The sequence below is a fragment of the Poeciliopsis prolifica genome, unplaced genomic scaffold (assembly GCF_027474105.1).
Source record: "Poeciliopsis prolifica strain line A6 unplaced genomic scaffold, Auburn_PproV2 SCAFFOLD012, whole genome shotgun sequence".
Classification (NCBI taxonomy): Eukaryota; Metazoa; Chordata; class Actinopteri; order Cyprinodontiformes; family Poeciliidae; genus Poeciliopsis; species Poeciliopsis prolifica.
Window position 1 is genome coordinate 11730779 of NW_026562387.1, and position 22661 is coordinate 11753439.

A 22661-nucleotide genomic window follows, 5' to 3' on the forward strand; every position below is an offset into this window, starting at 1 on the left:
AACATTAGCAAAGCATTGATTTTATATTTACCTGCACATTTATTGACACAAAACATGCATTCTCAGCCATTTTATTTCACAAGGTTACAAAACTAAACTCACAAGTGTGCAATTTGATTTAAAAGTAGAGAATTTTTATAAGCTGAAGCCAAGCATAAATGAGAAAGTTATAGTTTGTCTTAACTGAGTTCTTCTTCTCTGTGATGTATTTTGAATCACTGTCAGTCCTGGCATTAGATCTGCCAAATATTATTATTTCTCATGTATTATTGTAGAATGCAATTTGGTTGGTGATTCTTTACACACCATCAACTCCATCAACAAGCTTTATCTGTCTTTTTTTAGTTGACTATTAAAAAAAGACAAATTACTTTTCGATTGTAAGCTGACAACAAAGTTGCCTACAAGTCCGTTACTCGTTGATGTGGCGTGAAAATGATGTGTGCCGAAGAAGCTATTGCCAGTCGATGCAAATGATCATACTGTAGCTCCAAGTTAGTTTTTTATATAAACAAATGGTGAAAATGTTAAAAATGGAAAAAAAAAAAAACTGCGGTTTTGGGTGCTCCTTGTCATGTGTCATAATTTCACAATTATCACACATTCACCAGTGTTTGCAAAACACTTATCTGTTGGACTGCAACTTCCCGTTTTCTCTTGTGTTTGTGTCTGGGTGTGTGCACAGCAGTTGTGGGTAGAGTGTGATAATATTTTTGAAAAGTGTGGGTGAAAGAGGAATTGAAATGTTTTTAAATAATTCAACCCAATGATTTGAGCGAAGATTTTCTACGACTGTTGGATGAACTGTAGGTCAAGTCTGTCCCTCATGCGTTACTCAGAGGTGTCTAGAGATTTATATGCCATGATATTTTTCCTCTGTGGTGCTCGTGTGTGTGTGTGTGTGTGCGCGCGCATGCGTTTGTGTAGGAGGTTATGCTGCCATAAACAAAAGCCCATGGCCTCTTAACAACATCCCAGCTGTCACCATATTCGATCTTTACATTTTTAAGAACAGCTGCCTGGCTGGCACAAACACAAGTTATGTCTAACTTACCGTACACTCGAAATAAAACACAAAGTTGCAGCAATCTTGTTTTAACACCAACATAATCATAGAAGGGGCTTTTCACACCCCGCACAGCCATAAACTTAAATGTATTTTATTGAGATGATATCTAATGGAGCAACACATTATTGTCCCATTAGTTCATACGTCTGAATGTATGTTCATATCTGAGTCATTGTTTTGTGGAGTCATTTTCCACCACAATAACAGCTCCTTGTCTGTTGTGGTATTTCTCTACCTGCTTTGCACATCCAGATGCTGAAAGTTTTGTCCATTTTTCTTTGCAAAATATCTCAAACCCTGGTAAACTGTCAAGAGTAGCACCAGAATTTCTCATTAATTTAATTTTGCTGTCACTCTGTGAACCCCAGACTTTTGGACTGCATGACTGAGGCCCCATGTACATGACAATGCCAGAACAGTAAAACATAAATGTTTCGTTTTTTTTCTTCTTTTTGTTGATATTGACAAAATCGCAAGAGTTCGACAACTGCCTCCAGAATGAAACTTTACATTAATGCAATGCAGATCATGTCCCAGTAAACACAAACACAAAACATTTGGAAACAATGAGAGTCACGTTATCCTGTGGTTGGGCCGTAAGGCTCGATTTGCTGTTTCGCCTTTTCAGATTAGGGGTATTAAACTTTAAAAGGATGTCTGAAATGCAATCCACATTTTCAGATTTTTGGTTGTATCGTTTTTCTTCACTTTAAATAATAATCTTTGTCGGTCTACAGTTTTTGTAATACAGAAAGAAAATGTAAAAATACCTGGCATTGTGTAATCTATGATTAACTATGCCTCTTTCCTAATCTGTGCTGTGGGAGGTTGGGTCACACATGGCCGAGTAAGGGGAGCAACTCCGGGCTCACACTCTGATATGTTGTGTGGGAGTAAAAGTTGATCTTTTTGTTGCTGGGCGTGAAGTTGTGTCATCGTTTAGAGGGCATGGTGTGTCTGGAGATGGCTCTCTTACTGTTTGGGAGTGTTTCTGTTTAACACCTTATGTTCCCTGGGTTTGTTGTAAACTTCTGAGTGTTTCTCAAACAGCTGGTGTCATGTGAGACTTCACTGAATCACTCTGTTGCTTCCCCAGAGATTCCTCTATTTTTTTTTGAATCCTTTTCATTTAAATCTGCTGTATATATGTTTAGAAAATCACCTTCTTACTTTTTGTGTAGCATGGAGCTCTTGTGCTCTGTGTCTAAGCTTCACCCCTCCCCCTCCTACTACCCTTTCTCTCCTACTTCTTGAGGCCTCTTGCAGTCTGCCTTCCAGAGCTGAACTGGAGGCCTCTCCAACCCGTGCCCTCATTGGCTAACCCCTGATCACATGGCCTGCATGTGGGCTGCCCTTCTCTGCAGTCCGCCCAGCTCTCAGGGTGTTCACATGGAATAACTCCACAGCTGCAGTGGGAAGAGAACAGGGACTGCGAACGAGACTGAGAGCAAGCCCAAAATGGACATGGCTAACCTATTCAAACATTTCTTTCGTGAGTTTTAAACTTTTCTAGCCCTAAGTTATTCCATAAAGTTGTTTTGACTTGCTTTGTTTCCAGTTATCTGATTTTTATTTATGTATTTCTCTGAACTCCTCTGAGCAGTTTGGTTTCTTTGAACAATTCAAGAAAAAGATGTCCGGTCTTTTTTTTGCCGTTTTTTTTTTTTCAACTTAATATATCAGATTTTTACTTTGTCTGAATGTCTGTTTCAAGCTAACCGAATGAAAGTGTCAGGATCAGAGCGGGCTGCAACAGATTTAAGTGTGAACCCATTTGGTCTGACAAAGAGAGGCTGTCCCAGTGTGTGTGAGCGGCTGCAGACACTGGGTGGATATGCTTTTGAAAAGCCTGCTGCTGAGCCCAAGCCTGTAATTGCCTCAGCAATCCTTCTTTGAATTCACACAGGCAAAAAACTCACACACAGGCCGGAATCTTGCTTCATTGTTTTCTTCCAGCGTTTACCTCATTGAGGTGGGCTACATCTTAGTGGATTACACTGTCATTCTCTCCAGCCGGTTCAGGAGTATCTCACGACATCGCAGATGGCTGTTTTCTTTTATTTTTCCCTCAGGGCGAGCTCCCTGGTTCTGGGAGGGTCCCCCTGCCGCCGATCATGAGCTACAGTTGAAGAGTTCTCATGTCGAACACTGTAGTCATTGTGCAAAGAGGAGGAAGGGGGTCCTTAATGATTGATGGGACTCGGGTTCCCATCTTATGCACCTCTCATGGCTATCAGAGGAATGTCAATGGTTTACAGCCACACTGACACACTTTTTTTGAATTTTTTTTTAACAAGGCCGTAATCTCACCTTGATATGTCCTGGCTCCGTCTGCAGGAATCTCATTGACTGCTCTGCTAGTTCTCTAGTGGGAGGTGAAGAAGATAGAGATGAGCTAACAGACATTTTGCTTGTGTAAACTCTGTAAGCTGCTGCTTTCTCTCTCTCTCTCCCTCCTTCTGTTTCTTTCTGGCTCCCCTCCCTCCTTTTTCCTGTTTCTCAGCCTCCCCAGCAAACGGAAACTCTAATTTGAGCCACATTTCTCTCGTAGCTCAATGCGAGCCAAAGAGGAAGTGAGAAGTCAGAGGGAAGTTGAATCATGCCGTTTGGGATTGTCTGTTGGATGGCTCGCTCCTCAATTCCCGCTTATTTTCTCCACATTGCTCACTCCTGTTTCCTGACTTAAGAGACCAAAGAAAGGAAAAAAGAATCATTACTAGGCTAAGATTAGTGTGAATAGTCCAAATCATTTATGCCCAAGATTGTTTTTCTGCTGTAAAGCTGTATCACCACACATTGCTTTTCCTGCTTTCTCTTTACTTCAGAGGAAGTGAGTAGTGGTCTTCACAAAGCCAGAACAGTGAGCATACTTGAGATTGCAGACTTTCTGATTGGTTATAATGCAATAGTCATGTATCACATCTGAAATACATGTTTTTATTAGGACAATCGTCCAAAATGTAGATTTGTTACATTGAATCTTAAGCTGTTGTTTTTCTTGTTTCCTGTGTTATGAAATTGGTTACAGTCATTGCAGGAATTTTTTTTCAAATTTCCTGTGAATCTGTAGGTAACTTCAAAGCTTGTTGGGAAATTAAGTGTCCATTTCCATTGCAGGAGATGGACAAGTTAGTCAGAGATATGCATATCTTAGAAACATGAACTTTCAACTAAGCAAAACATTAACAGACTGTTAATACCTGCTAGCAATAGCTTTCATTTTGACTCATTCTCAAATGACTAAAGGGAATTAAAACAGGAAGTTTACATCTGACCATCATTATATGGTTATTTAATATCCAAAAAGTTTAAATCTTTCTACTACAGGTAGTGGAACTATTACAGATTATAACTCGACTAAATTGAACTAAGCCCTTAAAGTGTCTTAAAATCTACTACTATCATCTGGTTTGGGTAGTGCTGCTAGCATCATTAAAATAGCAGCTTGTGTGCATTTGAGTTCTTAACTGTTAAGAACTCAAAATGTTTTTTCTAAGTCCAGCTTGTTACATAAAACTCATAAGAATAAAACGGAGGAACTTAGCTGTGCAAAATAAACTTAATTTAACCCAGTTTTTGAAGGGTGTAGAGATACATTAACTTCTTCAAATGTAATCCCAATATTAAAGCTGTCTGTGCAATAAATAAGTTTCACCTTAGGTTGTCTAAGTATCTCTTTTTAAGTGTAAAAATTCTATTGCGTTCTCTCTCTCAAATGTTAATAAATGCTTATTTATCTACATTCATTAATAAATAAACAAATGTTTAAACGTTTACTCATTAACATACCACAGATTTTATGCCATCAGCTGTGTATTATAAGGGAATGCACAGAATCCTAAGTATTTATTAGTGTATCCATGCATGTATATTTACATTAATGTCAATATTGTTTTATGGCAAGTTGAATGAACTTTCTCTCCAAAGTCAATCCATACACATAAAGGTTTGAGTGATTTAGTTTTTTATGTGCACTGTTAATAAAGACATCTTGATGACTGTAGAAGATGGGAGAAATGCAGATTAATTACTGTCACAAGATTCATTACAATAGATGCCAATGAGTGTTTTGCTGAAATTGATCAGCCCTACTTTATTCATGTCTTTCTGATTAACTGAAAGATGATGGGATGAAAACAGACTTAAAAATTATGTCTATGTCCTTTAATTTGCACTCATGATTCCAGCGCTATTGTAACGATGAAGGTGAGCATGGATTACCATCGGGTGGAGTATGGAAAGTAGTTTTCTAACCGGTTGATCTGATACAACCTGACAGATCGCAGTCTCAAACACACTGTAGCTTCTGACAGCAGCTTTGCTCAGCAGCACTTCTCCTTGAACTCTGCCCCATCACAGAGATCGATGGCTGCATGCATTTGAAGTTGAAACTTGAAAGAGCTATGCACGCTTCCTGTGTATACCTCAGTCATGCTGGCAGACCTGATTGAAGCCATAGCCTCTAAAAGGCAGCCCCGGCCACAAATACGCCGGCTCACTCATGTGTGCGCTGTCCCTCTCCGTTTGATTGACTCACACAGCTTCTGGCTCAACATGCTGTCATTACACTTAATGCGTACGTCTCTGAGCAAACCATATGGCTGAGGACTGCTGTTTTCCAGTACATGTCCGAAGACATATTGTTGTCATGAACTTGCAAAGCTCCTCTTGAGTGTGCAATCATACAACAGACATTGCTACACAATAATTTTAAGCAACTTGACTGGAATGTCAAAATAGGATGTGATGACAACTTGCCACAGAAGAGGTAGCAGGCCGGTTTGCTCTGACCTGACTGGTTGGAAAAAGCGTCCGTGTCAAAGCAAAGGGATGTTAAAGGCCTGTCAGACAGGCTGACGCGGGGTGTTGTCGTCCACAGAGGAAGAGCCCTGGAATGGAGGGAAGCTGGGAGGTCGAAAGGGCCTTGGCAGACAATGGACAGCCAACTAGCGTAGGCAGGCCAGAGTTTGGACAGAAAAAAACCCTTCATTCCTGTATGTCACCGGTAGCTGGACAGACTTCCCGGCACTTTCTTCTCTTTGTGTTGTGTTTCATCAGTAAACAAACTCTTGTTTTGTATTTTTTCTTTCTTTCTTTTTTTTAAAAAAAAGTATTTATTTTTGTATTTTATTTTGGAGGAACCCAACATGTCCGTGTTGTGCTCCTTGTCATTGTTTGCAGTGATTTACAGCCATCTGATTCTGTGTAATTTCCTTCCCCCACATCCCTCTCTCAGGAAGTGCGCAAAAAAAACAAAAAAAAGAGGCATGTGATGTCGTACGAGAGAAGTTTCCAGGGCACGGTGTTTTTAATTTCTCTCGTAAGGTTTTCCCAGCTTGCAACAGAGCCGCAACAAGGTTTGTGGCTTTCAGGGGAAGCTGAACGTCCCACACTGTATGTGCTCACAAAGTTCAAGTGGTTGTCTTTGTTTAGGATTACTATCAGGTGTAGAAAATGAGGCAAAATGGGGAGAGGGATATTTTTACATCTCTTGAGTGGTGTCTTCTTTCCAGTCATCACAAATACCTGTTTTAAATAACCCAATGACATACACTATTTGTGTACATTTTGTGTGACATACAGAGAAAAAACTGTTGCATGTCACCTCATAGGAAAAGAAATTTAAATATTTGCAAAATTTCTTTGCAGTAAATTTTTCCCTTGAGCTGGAAATTGGAAAATTTAATTTGGCATCTCCAGCTGTAGTGTACAGTGTAATGACCTTTGAACTTTTCTATTTTCTGTGACTTGGTCAGGGCTGGCTCTTTATCTTCATGAGTGATGGATTGAAGATTTTCCTTTAATAGTGGAATTTTTCCTTCTAGCAAGAGTTAAGTGTGGTAGCCTCCTTTCATCCAGCTGACTGGCAGTGTGCATCAGCCAGCACTGTTAACTGTACTTTCATAGACCTAGAGGAAACGTTTGGATCTCCTACACTTGTATTTAACTTTAACTGGGAACAGTAAAGAAGGAAAAATTAAAACACAACTTTTTAAATCCTCAGTATGCCTGGGTACAGTTAATTCATACCACCATCTTCACTGTATTTATTAGGATAATTTTAATAGACAAATAAATACTAATATGTAAATATAAATTTGAGGATTATTAAAATATATTTTTTAATTTTTTTACATATCATCTGAAACATATGGTGTGCGTTTGTATTCAGCACTGTTTAACTGTAAAACACTTAAATAAGATTCAGTGCAACCAAGCACATTTTGAAGACAACTTAAAACAGTAAAAACAGTCTACCCAAGTGTAATTTAATCTCATCACTACATTATTGATGTTAGTAGTTGTAGCAATGCTTCTCTTTACCAGTAGGTCATATACCCTTTCTTCAGCTGCGTCAAAACCATAATGAGTTTCTGTGGAGTTTCACTGGAGAGAGTATTAGTCATTAACTCAGCTATCTGGGGTTCCACTCCCAACTTTCTGGAGTTTTGCTGCATACAGTCATCCAACTTTTCTCTTTTTCTCTCTGCCCAATTCCTGCCATAATGTGAAAAATTATGGTGACAAGCACCTCAAAATGTAAAGTAAAAAGAACCTCTACTGAGATTCTACAAGCATATCTACCTTCACAGTATCTAGTATTGACTATGAAGTTCTTACTAAAAATCTGATAATGGTAACATGGTAAAAATCATGCAGGTCCTTCATTTTCTGTTTGATTAATAATTGGTAATACTTTTCTATTTTACAATCCTAAGTAAAAATAAGTTTAGCTTTCTTGGAGATCAGAACTCAAAGAAAGCCAGAAATCTATAATTGTTGGACCCTGATAATGACAGATTTGTAATTATTACATTTACAGAATCAACACGTATATAAAAGGAACAAAGAATAAAACTCAATTCAGACTTCCATATCATTTCTTTACTTTTACGGCATGTATTTGATCAGTTTACTCAAAATAAAGTGGTGAAACAAAATGCACAAATATAGAAGTACTTAAAAAAAGAGAGAAGGTTATCAAGACATATGTCAAGTGAAAGAGAAATGCAGCTTTGGTAAACATGTTCCTTTTCTTAATGATTCTTCATGTCATAGTGGGTTTCTTAAAGGGCTATATCAATCTGTTTTTAAATCAGCTTACATCCGTTCTTGTTACAAATTTAGGATACTTGGTTAAACAAATTGTTTAAAGCTCAGTTATTAACAAAAAACCCGGTTTTCTGTTAATAACTAGGTAAAATTTGGATTTTACCCAGATTTTATGTGATGGATCTACAAAAAGTGTGGATAATTGTGACGTCCAAGAAAATAATATGTAGTTCTTGCAAAGTTTCACAAATAATCAGAAACTTGTAGTCCGCAATTGTTTCAGCCCCGTTTTAGTTTTATTAATCTAAACAAAATCCAAACAAATTCCCTTCAGTATTTGGTTTTAGAAGGCTCTGCAAGATTCCTTCCTGCATTACTTCTGCGCATTACTGTTGCACAGAAGTGATTTGTACACAAATGTTCAAAACTCAATTGAACACACAAGCCTGGCTGAATATCAAGGAAGCACTAGCCAGTATATGTTAGTGCCACCTGAGCTCAGTGCAGCTGCGCCCTTTCATGGAAAAGCGTTTCCATTTCGTGCGTTTGATGTGAAAAGATATTATCTCTGCTAAACTGTAAAGGAAGCTCTCCCACACAGCCAACAAGTGAATTCTTCTGCGTAACTCCAGAACACCATGATAGATGAGGCTTTAGGAGAAGCATTGCTCTCAGTAGCAGCCCCTGTATCTGTTAGCTGTGCAGGCAAATCCAAACTTCCCATTACTTACCTGGCTGCAGATTGAGCATCTATGCAAATGCTTTGGCTCTGCTTTTTTAATGCAAAGCATTCAGGGACCATAGCAGACAAAAGCAGTAAATGGACACCAGTAACCATGCCAGTGATAAGCCTTAGATAAAATATAAACTTTATCTCTGCTCTCATTTGGAGATTAAAGGTGTCTCTTATCAGTAGTTGATTACCTGTAACCTCCATTGGGCTAAATTAGGTCACTTCCAACCATAAAGGTTCCAACTGCAGTATCTCTTTTTAAATTGTGCATGTCAGGAATTTATCTGATATGTTCCTCTTTGTGACGGAAGCTTCCGATCTGTCCTTCGATATCTTTTTGTCTTGTTTGAGTTGGTACAAAGATGCCTAACTGGCATGTGTGCAGCACGTAACCTCCGCCTTCAGACATCAGCTCTTAACACCCTGTCTGCACTCTGTACTTATGCACAGTGGTGGGACTAATAACAGGCTCTACCTGGAAGCAATTTGACGTTGGACTCTGAGCCCTACTGTGAAATTTGTCTGCTCCCCTTGAGTCAGAGGCACCTTTCAGTAACAATCCATCTGCGGTAAAGGACACTCGCATTTCCCCAGCGGCTGGGATAACAGACGACGCACGCCGTCCTCCCAGCACAGTCCCGGAGACTCCACCCTGCTCCACTGTGTAATTTCATCCAGCTGTCTTTTGATTATGCAAGCAATAGCCTTGCAAACGTAATCAGAAATGAGCCTAAATCTGTCACCGTCTGTGATATCAGTGTCTGGTTGGGCTGAACTGGAGTTGTTTAAATGTTATAAAATGGTCACAGCTCTTCAACAATGAAACTGCAGTAACACTATGAAGTTGGGGGGTGTAGAAGAGTTTGAAATCAGGATGCAGTGCAGGCCAAGTTGATTATTGCAATGTGATTAGCAGCAATGAGGCTGAACTGTTTTGTTCCAACGAGTTCAGGCCGACTAGAGTGGGGGTGAGTTGTCTGATTTTAGTATTAGGTGACGGTACACAAAGAAAACAGTTTCTGCAGGATTTGTAGGCCCCTGTCAAAACAAGTTTTCATCCCATTCAGTTTTTTGTTGTTTCCTCAGCACCTAGACCTAATCCTCATGAATGTATTTAGATTTAGAGTCTGGGGAGTTTGGGCTCTGATGTGAAAAGGAAAGGATATTTAGTAAGCCTATAATGCTAATTATTGCTTTATTTTCTTTTTGTTTTTCTTTTCATTGCTTGTTGAGACTTGTCCCACACCATTAGAAAGTTGGGGAAAAAAGTGTATTTTGGCACACAGGTATGGGCAAATTTATTGAGACCTCTGCTGAAAAAATGTCAATAGCCTCAATGTTTTGCCTTCTTTTTAATGCAGTAGAATAATCTCACTCTGATTATTCTACTACATTCAGATATTTAACATGATTTCAGGTTTTTCAATCAGGGGGGAAAAAAGCAATTAACAAAATTACTGTTGCTACAAGTGGGAATACCCCTGCTGTGTACAAGCCTTTTCCTATGACACGTGGTTATTGCATATAAATGTTAGATGTCAATTACTGTTAAGCAGGGCATAATGATGCAAAAGCCAATATGTCTTTTATATCCTGTCTTTTTTCTTTTCTGACATTGAAATAATTACTGTACTTTACTGTTACTAGTTGTTTTTGGTTTGATTTCTGAAGAGGATTCCAAGACCCCAAATGTGTTTAATTTTCTGAGATTGTAGACTCAAATGAAGAAACCGCTATCTCTGTAAATTCAGGCTGAACTGTAAAATATTAATTTATTTTATTTCTTGAAATGGTGTAGGTGAGTAAGTATTTACCACCATCAAAAGGGGCACCATCAAATTTATCTGCATGTGTAGATCTCACTGCTGATTGTCTTTTTTTTTTTTTTGGCTCCTAGGAATTGGGAAGGTAAAGAGCAGGAAGGGAGGGATGAGAGACACCGCTTCCAACGCCGACACGGATCTGAGCACCGATAACGGCGAGAGGCTCTACGACCTCAACGTGCCCGCTTTCGTCAAGTTCAGTTATTCTGCGGAGCGCGAGGACGAGCTCTCTTTGGTGAAGGGCACAAGGGTGGTGGTGATGGAGAAGTGCAGCGACGGCTGGTGGCGCGGCAGCTACAACGGACGGTCTGGCTGGTTCCCGTCCAACTATGTGACGGAGGACATGGATGGGACGGCGGGGGGAGGAGGCATGGGCGGCCTGGGAGATCCGGCTGCCGGATCGCTGACTGATAAACTGGTTGACGTGGTAAGAAGCAGCACGAATGGAAACAGAGTGTTGCACACGGTTCAGGCGCTCTACCCCTTCAGCTCTGGCAACGACGAGGAACTGAACTTTGAGCGGGGCGAGGTGATGGAGGTCATAGAGAAACCAGAGAACGACCCAGAGTGGTGGAAGTGCCGCAAAGCAGACGGACAGTTGGGCCTGGTGCCTAAGAACTACGTTACTGTTCTTGACTCCAGCTCCCATAAATCCACAGCAGGGCCAGCCGGGCCTCCAACGCCTGACTGTGACTACATCTCGCCCTCAGGCAGTGGACGCTTTGCTGGGAAGGAGTGGTACTACGGAAAAGTGACGCGCCACCAGGCAGAGGTGGCGCTAAATCAAAGAGGCACAGAGGGAGACTTTCTCATCCGAGATAGCGAGTCATCGGTCAGTACCTAAGATCTGTTGGTTGAAGGAGTTGTTCAGAATTTTTGAAATTATGTTCTGTTAAAAGTTTAAAAGCAGCTACTATCTCACCTCTAATAGATACAACAGAGAGGATTAATTACTGAACACACCAACATTTCTCCAACTCTTGAAGGGAGTAATCAGGTTACAATGTCATCAGTAACAATCCAAGTAATCCACGCCTACAAAGAAATCAACTCCAGTTAGTCAGTAAATTCAGATGTATGTTATATAAGGGAATGACGCAAGATTTCTCAGTAAAAATGAAATACACAAGAGACATATTAGAATCATAAAAGCCCAGCCCTGTCCCAAGACAATGTCAAAAATCTCACAAATAAGCTCACAAGCAATAATAGGTTGCCAGTGGAGTGAAAAGAATAATTTGATTGTCAGATCACTTAAAGAGAGCTTCAAAAAAAGACCTGAATTTTCATGGAAACCACAATTCCTTTTAGAAATGTATACTGAATTAGACTCCACTATTGAAGTAAAAAGATTTCCAAAGTTGGTTTAAGACTATGACAAGCCAGTTCACTACTGGGAGTTCACTGCGATCAGATGGTTGAAAACATGATGTTGGGCCGTCTTTGATAAGTCGGTACTGGCAGACGTCATGTCAGTGATGGAAGGAAGAAAGGAGAACGGTGCCAGAGGCATTCTTGATAAGAATCTAAACAAGAAATGAGGGTGGATTTTTCAACAAGACAATGAATACAAAAACAAATTTACATCATTAACTCAGTCAGTTAGCTGACTTGGGTTCTATTTATAGTTTCTGTTTACATCTTTTTCCCAGAACTGTTCCCAGGTGTCTTGAAGGTGTCACCCTAAAAGTTTTTGATATGTTCTACACTTTTTTTTCTTTGTCTAGTATAAATGCAAATAAGTTGTACCCAGAAGACTATAGCTAAGGGCTTGTCTCTGTAGAGCCAAGACTGAAGCAGATTTTCAGCATTTTAAGTTTGTGATCATTATGATTTATAAGAGCAGTATTTCATGTGTCCTTTGCGCAGATTCCAACTAGCATTAACCAGTAAAAGAAATACTTGAAAGCAATCCTATTACAGCAGTTCAAGTTAACAGTATTCTAGTTATAAATACGATTTTTATTTTTCAAACCGTCTTCGCCTCTGTTTGTGTTAACTTTGACTATGAATGTTTTCTAATGCTCAGTTCTCAGTTTGTGTTTCACACAGGAATATTACGGGGTTGCACGATCTCCCTTCTCCGTCTTTTGTGTAAATAATCGTCAGCATTAATAACTGTCCAATGAATGCGTAGCAATGGCTTAAATATACTCGTTGCTACGCATTAACATAAACCCTCTGACATTTTTAAGATTAGAGGTACTTTACGGTTTAAGTCTGCTTTGTTTTGAGGGCCTTTCAATGCAGTCATTAGCTTCAATCTGAATGTGTATTATCTGCTGCTGAGCTTTTAACAGACCTCCTCTTACAAATTCTGGACTTTTCCTTCCCACCCTTTCCTTCTAAACGTTCCTGTTGTCTGTGGTCACTAATCCGAGTTTTTCTTCTACTTTTTCAGCCAAATGACTTCTCCATCTCCCTAAAGGCGCAGAGCAAGAACAAGCATTTCAAAGTGCAGCTGAAGGAGAACCTTTACTGCATCGGACAGCGCAAATTCAACTCTATGGAAGAGCTTGTCGAACACTACAAAAAGGCTCCCATCTTCACCAGTGAACAGGGAGACAAACTGTACCTGATCAAAGCCCTGGCCGCATCCTGATCCGATCCTCACACACACTCACACACACACACACATGCGCACGCGCACACATGCACAGAGATTAATGGCTTCCATATATAAAACAGATTCTTACACCGGAACACATACTAACTTTTCTGCTCTGAGTCTGAAGACTTAACACATCATCAGGACTTAAATGGCCACTTTGTGAGCATTCCAAGAAGAGATTTGTAAAAAGCATGGGAGAGACATTGAGAGAGGGCTGAAGAAAAGACTTACGGGCCCCGAGAGTTGACTACAGGCCTCTTGGTCGCATTTTAAATTATCCACGTTAGGTCATAGGCAATGGCATGTATTTCACCCTTGGTATCTATAAGGGTTTCATTTAGATTTCTTTATGTTGATAATATATAATCTTTTTTTTTAACAATTTCCTTTAAAGATGTGATTTATTTTTTTTTTTTAAACTACACGACTGAGATATTTTTAGATGACGACTTACTCAGAGCCATGCCTACAGGTCTTACACGTTGACTCACTTTAATGTTTGTCTTAAAGCTTTTTTTTGTTTGTTTCTTTTTTGTGGTTGTGGATACATTAATCCACAACTTCAGCTAATCATTGATAAAAATCAAGTGACCAAACTATATTTATTTAGATTTGTTAGGATCCGTGTTGAGATTGAAATGTTATAATGCATCTGCTTTTTTGTTGTTGTTTTCCTCCATTTCTTGTGCAAAGTAGGCTTTTTTTTTGTTATTTTGTACAATAGAACTGCTTGTGCCACATTTTGCTGTATCCACATCATGTGAATGTTACAAAGAGGAGGCAAATGACACAGTGAATCTCATGATGCAAATAAGTAGAATAGTGTCAGACCAAACTCCCTTTTATCTTCCGCTAAGAATCCATTCACAGCTGGTAGAAATCGACTTTTTCTGACTAATACCAACTTTCAGGGTTCTGAGAACTGATCTGTCATTTCTGATTTTGATTGATTCCCCCTCTCCATTCTCCCCAAAAGGATTATGAAACATGAGAACAAATGTGTTGCAGGTTTGGAATCCAACAGCTTATGAAGGAATTACAAGATTATCCACATTAATGGACCAAAGTCCATGCCCCCATCTGCTATCTGATTCCCCCTTTTCTAAATTGGCAAATGGCTTCAAAATACATTTTACTGCAATCTGTAGAATTAAAATGATGGGAGCTATGAGTTTTGTTGAAAAATCTTATCTTTTTATCCTGGATCTGCTGATTTAGCAAAACATTGGCAGATTTTGAGCTGTAGCTGGTTGATTGGTTCATTTTTGCAAACTTCAGTTATGTTTTTATTTTTAAATGACACATGCTGCTTTTTAACGGGTTTATGTAGAAGGTTTATAGCTTAAGTGTGCTTAATCACAGGAGGAGGCAAAATCATATTTTTCACAAATTAAAGCTGACCAAATTGGTCTATTTTGATTTCCGGCCTATTGGTCAGTGCACCTCTAGGTTTGGGGAATATCTTTGTGTCTGAAGCTCACCGTTGGCGTCATGGAGTCCTTTTTTGTTTTTTGTCATTCGGAAAAGAAAATGTATAAATCTAGTTCTCTGGAACAGAGAGGGGAAGTGGAGAACTGGCTCAGGCAGCCAACAGGGTGATCTCACCGCTCCTAAATTAGTGATTACTAAAGGGAATAGAGGGTCACCGGGAGATCAAGTGTGCGTAGTTGCAAAGCATGGATGTTATACGAAAAAAACCCGACCTATTCCTTGCGGAGGCAGAAAAGATCCAAGTTTCTATGTACAGCGAAGGTTTGGAGTGAGCGTTTTTTTTTTCACTGAAAGGGGACTAGGTAGAGTCTGAATGTGGAAGGGCAGCAATCAAAACTGCAGCAGAAGGAGTGCTGGCAGGGAGCAGCTCCAGCAGGGGGATGATGATGATCATCAGAAAGCCTGCGATGATGAGTTCTGCAGCTGGTTGGACCCGGGCACAAAAAGAAAAGAGGATGAGGGAAGGAAAAATAGACTAAGGAATTGGAGAGCATGTTCCACTGTAACAGCCACGCCCAGTTGATCATCTACGAAGCAGCTGATGCTGCATTGGCTGTAAAGTTTTTGATGAAAGCATCTGAGGTGATTGGCAGAAGTAGAGATGGACCAATCTGAATGATCGGTCTTGCACCCATCAATATCAGTTTTTCCCAATTGTTTATTTTGAGAGCCTTGTTACAGGAAGATTGAAACATTTACGTCATTATTTGATGAGTAGTGGTGATGTCACACTGTGTGTGAGTCTTAGTTTTTAAAACAAACACAAAAGGATGAAAGTACACTTTGAAGTCCAGCATTTTATGTTGGCTTTTAGCAGAGCGAGCATTGATAAAATACCGGTTTCCGTGTGTGTTTTCTGGAGAATGTAACTCTGTACCTTAACTCATATAAAATTTAAACATTTCATCATCCAGCATTTTTAAAAAGCTTAGAATAACAAAACGGCAAATTTGTTACACTGTTTAGCCTTCCTGGTATCTGCTGAAAGTCTTGCTTTCTCTCGCAGCCCAAATAAACCACTGACATGTCATCAAAAACAATTGTTTACTTTGAAACAACTTCTCAGATGTGTTACTGAAAATGGCTCACTTTGTTGTCTTTTCTCAGTAGTTGCTTCCACATTAAGGACTGTTGTCGGTGCGAATTTGAGGTACTTGGGTACAGTGCGTTCACAGGTTTATTTGTTTGAGTCATGGCCACTGGTTAGAGTTCATCAACTTGAAAAAAAGCCTCATTTTATTTCCCACCTTATTTTGTTTCAGATAAAAGTTTTTAAATCTGAAAATGTTTTATGAGAAGTTAAACCATTCATTCAGATTTATGTGTTTAAAGTGCTAATTTCAAGGTTTCTTGGAAAGGTGTCTTAATATGGAGCACACTTAAAACAAAACGGGATTATTAAGCTTTTGGAGATAATTGTAGAATTATAATTTAACTTAGCAATTAATTAGCATTCCCTTTTGCAGATATGTTTATTTCAGTAATCACACTGGTTTTGAAGTTTTAAGAATTACCCCCCTCAATTCCAGGGCTTTGAAAATACCCAATCTGTAGCTACCTGCTGGATTCATTTGTTGGATTCATTCACCTGCTTGTTGCTAGTACTTGCTCCCCGGCCCCCAGTTTCTGCAGCATCTGTGATGCCACAAAGCATTAAAGTGAATCCGCCAACACATTCTGCCCCACTTTAAAGGATTTGGGAGAATTTAACGTGCCTTCACAGCTTTACGGCAACCAAAGCTTTAGCTCCCCGATTTTTTTAAAATTCCCCCCCCCTTCTTTTCTCTTTAGAACCCATACTTCCTACTTCTGATCACTGCTATCTGCTTAAAGCTTTGCATGTGCATCAGCGGAGCGATTAGCAGATGCGTGGGGACGGCCGGACACATCCTCATAGGAAAGCGCATTTCCTCCTTTAGCGCTCACCAAATGTCATGGACTTACCCCTCTCTCTTTTCTTGCTCATACATAATACGCCCTTTTTAGTTGGTGTCTTCCATTTCAAGTGGCCTTACCATAGCTGACTTCATCAAGTCTTAGATGAGCAGTGAATGCCTACATGTAAATGATAAACACACGTGCGGATGTTGAGTGATAAACATAACTCCAGGTGTGATGTAATCATGACCCAAATCTGTATGAGCACCTCAAGTAATTTGTGTATCAAAACGTCGACAGTTTTAAGATATCATTTTTACATCTTTATCTACAACTAGTGTAAGATTTCACATTTGTTTTTTTGTTTGTTTGCAGATTAGCCACATAAATATGAACAAACTCAATATTTAAATATTTAGCTTGACATTAAAACAGAACTACAGTATCTCCCTGCTTAGATATTGTTACTGGGATCTTTTTTTCATTTTACAATAAAAAGGAGGCTGCATGAGCAGAGCCTTGTAGCTGTACAAAAATATATATATATATATCTGCTTTAAAGAGACATTAAAAGTCAGTTGTGACAGATATTATCAAGACTGCTCGTCAAACTATTAGTCCTGATGGGGAGTAAACTTACTACAGTGCGCGCTGAACTCACTAAATTCACCTGAGATATTAAACTTTCACACAGATGTCTTGATAATATTAAAAACAAGTGGCCCGTGTTTGATTTTGGTGCTTTCGTGCTGCTTACATTTCTGTGGTGATATTTGTCTCACAAAGCTTTTTTTTTTTTTTTCCTTTGTTTTTTATTTTCTTTTTTTATTTCTGTAAGTGAGAGTGAAGAAACAGATTCATGCTGTGGAATGATTAAAAAGAAGGCAGTGCTGTGAAAAAAAACCCGTAATGTTATGCTCTTAATACTGTTTTTATGGAGGGGAGACTGTCTTCAGGTGTAATAATTTAGAAGATTTAGAGTGTTAAAGATGTAATAAAAAGCAAAAAAAAAAAAAAAAGGTTTTCTGCTTGACTGTTAATGCATGTTATATTTGTATGTAGATATAAAAAGGAGCACAGGTGCTCTGAATATATTAGATCATAATTTATAAAATTTTGTTTTGTACCTTTTTCTGTTATTCAGCTCAACACAAATTGAACACACATTTCAGTTATTTATTGGTGATACTCACAGGTAATTTAAATCCAAATTTCTGCTTCTTAGATTTAGACCAATGACTAAATTGGTTTTTAACCCAGTACTTTTTTAACACAAACGTACTGGGATAAGTTTGGACCATGAAGAAGCAGTCCTTTGGATGGGATTTGCTCAACATTCCTGTCAATATTGTGGTTATTCCTGTTGCCTGTGGAAAATATCTGGAGTTTTTCCTTGCACTCAACTTTCCTTCAATATGCTTGGATACAGCACTCTTAAGCACACAAACTCTTCAGCAACTTGGTGAGATTTCCAAATTATTCTTAGTGAGGTAAATGTTGTAATTGACCTCATGTGATTCTTGGAGCTAATAATGTTTTATTAGCTCCAAGCAATAGTCATACCAATTTATAAAAAAAAAAACTGTGTATATCTCTGAATATACATGAATCCTTAATTATGTTCCAATTCATAACTCCAGCATTAACATCTATGATGTTTGTGTGCCACCTGGTGGTCATTAGTAAAACTACATCTACAATGATTCAGAAGGGATTTCAAACAACTTATTCATGATTTTTGGTTTATTTAGTCAGGTTTTGAAAAAAGGACACTGACTGTAGTATTTTAAAATAAATCACTCTGTTCATTTGCATAATTCAATATATTACATAACATTTCACTTACAAAGACAGGGGTTGTCCAACATTATTTCCTCTTCTTCCAAGTACCCTCGTTAATCCCTTCAGTGTGAAGTAGTACGCTGGTTTTCATGGCGCATGTGGGACGAAGTGAGTTTGTGTGGCTGTTACATAACTCTGGGGCAAACATCACAGCGGCCCTCAAAGTCCGGCCCCGGTCTGTTCTGACAACAGAACAGCAGGAGCCCTTTCAAGCTTGTTTTGTCTTCGTGCCGTAGCCCCTCTTGCAGCCCTCAACTTCCCTAACAATTTGCATGAGGGGAAACATTGCAAAGCATCATGGTAAATAAAAGATACAAATAACAAGCTCAAAGTTGTTGATATCACAGCAAGCAATAAAAGTGTATTGTTGGTCGCTATAAGAATGCTGCAACTCTTGATAAAAACAAAAAAAGAATGGAGACTCAGAGCATAGATCTGAATACATAGTCTGAGCCAGATATATTAAAAAGTAAACTGTAGCTATTTACTTACAGTTTAAAACATTAAAAAGTATTAAGGCTTAATCAGTGAATGATTTCAGGTGTTGAGGAATCAGAAACCCTATCAGTTGGGTGAACTGATCTATTGTGAAATAGGAGATAGAGAGGAAGCTAAAACGTCTCTTTTAGAAGTAGAGCAAGTCGGACAACGCGCCAGGCAGGTGGGTCATCACCTGCATCCTGATCCACCAGTGCGGCTCCATGGGGTTGTACCGCGTGTACGGACGCTTTGACCCGATGGCGTCTGTGATGTCATCCAGAACCGGAGTCATGTCCTTCTCGCCGCTGTTGCAGTAAGAGCGCATCAGTGCCATGTACTGTTCAAAGTGGTTTTTCCCGTAGTCCTCCTTCACCTCGGCAGGGGCTTCGTTCCACAGCTTGTTGGCTGTGGTGGCTACGATGTCTCGGGTGAGGATGCCGGTGGCCACGATGTAGTTCCCCGGCTCGATGACGGACACTTTAACTCCCCAGTTCTTCATTTCGTAGCGCAGACAGTCGGAGAAGGCCTCCACGGCGTATTTCGACACGCAGTAAGGTGATCTCAGGCGGTTGCCCATCCTGCCGTACATGCTGGCGATGTTCACAACGCGGCCTGCAAGCGGATGAAACACACCGCATTTATTGGTCAGAGTTTTATTTTTCAAGAGGGGGTCAGGTGCGAGTTTGCTAACAGTTGGAAGATCAAAAATGGTGACTTTTTTCAGTCAGTGAATTGACTGTACCAGGGAAGGGCAACTCCAGGCCTCGAGGGCCGGTCTCCTGCAACCTTTAGATATGTATCTACTTCAACACACCTGAATCAAATAATGAGGTCATTAGCAGAACTCTGGAGAACTTGACTGCACTTAGGAGGTGATTCAGTTATTGGATTCAAGTGTGTTGGAGCAGGGAGACATCCAAGAGTTGCAGGACACCGTCGCTCGAGGACCAGTATTGCCCACCCCTGGACTATACTATGTTCTAATGAATGGAAAGTGAGAATGTTGGAGTTTTATCATTCTGGATTTGGAAATGATTTCAGATGTTTTGAACTCATACAAATACGATCAAAGGGGAGTGATTAGTTTTTTTTACATGAGGTTTTTTTGGCGTGGACGGCTATCGTCCCTTAGCAAATGAAAATATGATTTATTTTTTGTTTTTTGTGTTTCCTCAGGTCAGTTTTGATATTAATATTAGGTGCTCTGAATTGTTTTTTTTCCCAAGTTAACAACTTAATTACTCAGATCAGCCTAAAAACAGATGCCAGAACTTTTGCATCATCATGTGCCAATAAAGTAAGAAAATAATTTGAATAAACATCTTGTGCTTTTTTTTTTCAAAAACAATTCAAGTGTACTTTTTATCTATTCTATTTACTTAAATGTAGTGTTTTTGTTTTTACATTCTACTAACTGAATGTCTTTTTAGCTGCTAAGCTCATGTACTTTACAGTGTCTTTTGTTAAAAACCAGTGTATATCTGATAAAAATAGATTTGATGAAAAAAAAAATGCATCGTATAGTTTACACATTTTGCACCCCAAACTCTAAAAACAGCTTTGATTGTGTGTTCACTGTACAACGTCTCTCTTTCAGATATTTGAACTTTGGACGCATCATTTTTTTGATATGCCATGCTTACACGAAGGTGGGCGTTAATAAGTAACAAACAGAGAAAAACCTCCCATGGGTTTACCTTTTGCCCTGCGGATTAACGGCAGTACGGCTTTGGTGACCCTGATGGTGCCCCATAGGTTGACCTCCGACACCTGCCTGTAGGTGTCCATGGGGGTGAACTCCACCTCTCCGAAGGTCGACACCCCAGCATTGTTCACCACAGCCCACAGACCTGACAAATTAACAGAATCATAATGAATCAGCACTTTTCATTTATCTGGATTTAGGGGTGATAAACTGTTAACATTACCTCTTTGCGAGTCGTCCAGATTGCCTTTGATGTATTCAACGGCCTTTTTCACCTGGTCATCACTGCAGACATCAAGCTGCACCACCTTCATGCGATCTGAATGAAACTCCTCAAGTTCCTTGGCACCCTCTCCATCTTTGTCCTGCATTATGCAAAGAATATAGTCAGGCTCATAAACAACGTTAAGTAAATCCTCCTTTAGGGGCCCAGATGCAGATTTCACTGCTTAAGCTCAACAGAAGTACAGGAGAAATCATGAGGATGGAAAATGAAAACTTGTAAGGAAAGAATGGAAATATATACATAAAAGTGTTGCAATTGCATATCTTCATAACTGTATCGATCAATCAATCGCATTGTATTTGTATGTATGCGACCACATTGAAAATCTAACAAGGAGAACTTAATTGTGCACTCCACAAATCTGGAATTCATGAAAATTCAGAATCAGACTTTGTTTTCTGACAGAGAGCTTTATTTACTTTGCAAAGAGTTTTTAGCCACTATGTGCAAAACTGATATTCCCCAAAGCTACAGTGGCTGTAATAAGTGCTTCTGCAAAGCACCTACTGGTCACTTACTGCAGTTGTTCTGAACGGGATTATTACCTTAAGTAGACACCCAGCAAAGATCGTGTAACCGAGCGTGTGCAGATGTTTCGCAAGTGAAAGACCGAACCCAGTGTCACAACCTGTAATAAGCACGGCTTTTCCTTGAACCTATAAAACAGAAAACAGTCGTGACTCCACATAATACATGCAAAAAACAAAAAGAGAACTAAATACTTTACTGTAAATAAGATGATCAGGTACAAAGCTGCAGGCAAGTTTGCAGCGTTAATCCTCATGCACCGTTCACCTTGCACTCAAGGAAATTTCCCGATAATCTAAAGTCCTGAAGTATCCTCTCAGAAATGTGCTGTGCATATTGACACATTCCTCAGACAGTCTGGTTAAAATCATAAGACGGGCGCAAAGGCGCCACGTTCCTGCTCTGCCCTCTCACCTCCACCGATCCCCTGGGGAACCGAGGTGTTGCGACATACAGCACAAAAGCCGCGTACATCACGACGATGCACTCGGTCACGCTCGTTTCCGGCAGTCCCAGCAACCTCATGATGGCGTTGAGGAGAGCGGGGAGCCCGAAGCCCAGCACCACGGTGAGGAGAACCGAGAAGGACACCAGGAGCGCCACTCGGAGAGCGGACTGAGGAGCCATCTTGGAGAAACTGTGTGTTTATTTTTCCTGGAATAGCTGCCTACATCACCCACCAGCGTGGCGTCACGACACGCCCCCTTTCCTACGTAGAATAAAAGTAAACAAAATAAAATGTCTCTAAGCATCTCCTGTAACAGATACAAATGTTCCACAATGATAAAACTGTAGTAGACTGTGCCAAGATTAAAGGTTTGGCTTGTTTTAAAATTATTTGCATCACTGTGACGCTGACTAACGGGACACGGTAAAAGCGGAAGTAACTCCGCTTTTAAGCTTCTTGACTTAAAAAAAATAATCCGGTAAAATAACAGCAGACTTGGCCGAATAAGAAGGTCAACAACGTCATTTCGGAGAAACCTCTGAATATATACACACACACAGTTCCCAAGTCAGTTGGGGAAATCCAAGTGAAACTTTTTTATAAGGAGTGTATCCTGAATTAATTATTTTAGGAAAAAGGTCACATCAGCAAACATGGTGCAAAGGAACTCAAACCTTCAACCCTGCAGCACGTCCTTAAGCTTGAAAACTCTCC

The 22661-nt window shown here is 39.7% G+C and overlaps 2 protein-coding genes across 5 annotated transcripts in view; one reads left to right on the plus strand and one right to left on the minus strand.

Annotated features, from left to right (window-relative positions):
• The window catches only part of nck1b (NCK adaptor protein 1b), a 43753-nt gene extending 26089 nt beyond the window's left edge, over positions 1-17664 (plus strand). Inside the window, exons 1-3 of one of the 2 annotated variants that reach the window (XM_055037380.1) lie at positions 2465-2561; positions 10753-11510; positions 13080-17664. In XM_055037380.1, the coding sequence (XP_054893355.1) occupies positions 2528-2561; positions 10753-11510; positions 13080-13280 (993 nt within the window). In that variant the 5' untranslated portion in view covers positions 2465-2527 and the 3' untranslated portion in view covers positions 13281-17664. Of the gene's footprint in view, positions 1-2464; positions 2562-10752; positions 11511-13079 lie in introns of those variants that run through there. The other variant, XM_055037379.1, reaches the window with a different exon arrangement.
• Positions 17665-18383: 719 nt separating this feature from the next.
• Positions 18384-22160, minus strand: bdh1 (3-hydroxybutyrate dehydrogenase, type 1). 3 transcript variants are annotated; one of them, XM_055037381.1, is made up of 5 exons: positions 21914-22160; positions 21517-21627; positions 20909-21050; positions 20678-20830; positions 18384-19592 (listed from the first exon to the last, which is right to left on the minus strand). In XM_055037381.1, the coding sequence occupies exons 1-5, from the start codon at positions 22124-22126 to the stop codon at positions 19126-19128; spliced, it is 1086 nt and encodes a 361-aa protein (XP_054893356.1). In that variant the 5' UTR covers positions 22127-22160; the 3' UTR covers positions 18384-19125. The 3 variants fall into 3 exon arrangements, with proteins under 3 accessions (XP_054893356.1, XP_054893357.1, XP_054893358.1); XM_055037382.1 differs by lacking the exon at positions 21914-22160 and adding an exon at positions 21767-21907; XM_055037383.1 differs by lacking the exon at positions 21914-22160 and adding an exon at positions 21699-21786.
• Positions 22161-22661: the final 501 nt, after the last annotated feature.

What these genes read in the sequence shown, in the direction of transcription:
- bdh1 (XM_055037381.1), bottom strand. Translation starts at nt 22,126, where the DNA reads ATGGCTCCTCAGTCCGCTCTCCGAGTGGCGCTCCTGGTGTCCTTCTCG. An exon ending in TCTGGACGACTCGCAAAGAG is followed by an intron (nt 20,831 to 20,908) that starts GTAATGTTAACA and finishes TTAATTTGTCAG; the next exon opens with GTCTGTGGGCTGTGGTGAAC. An exon ending in GTTAATCCGCAGGGCAAAAG is followed by an intron (nt 19,593 to 20,677) that starts GTAAACCCATGG and finishes ATCCGCTTGCAG; the next exon opens with GCCGCGTTGTGAACATCGCC.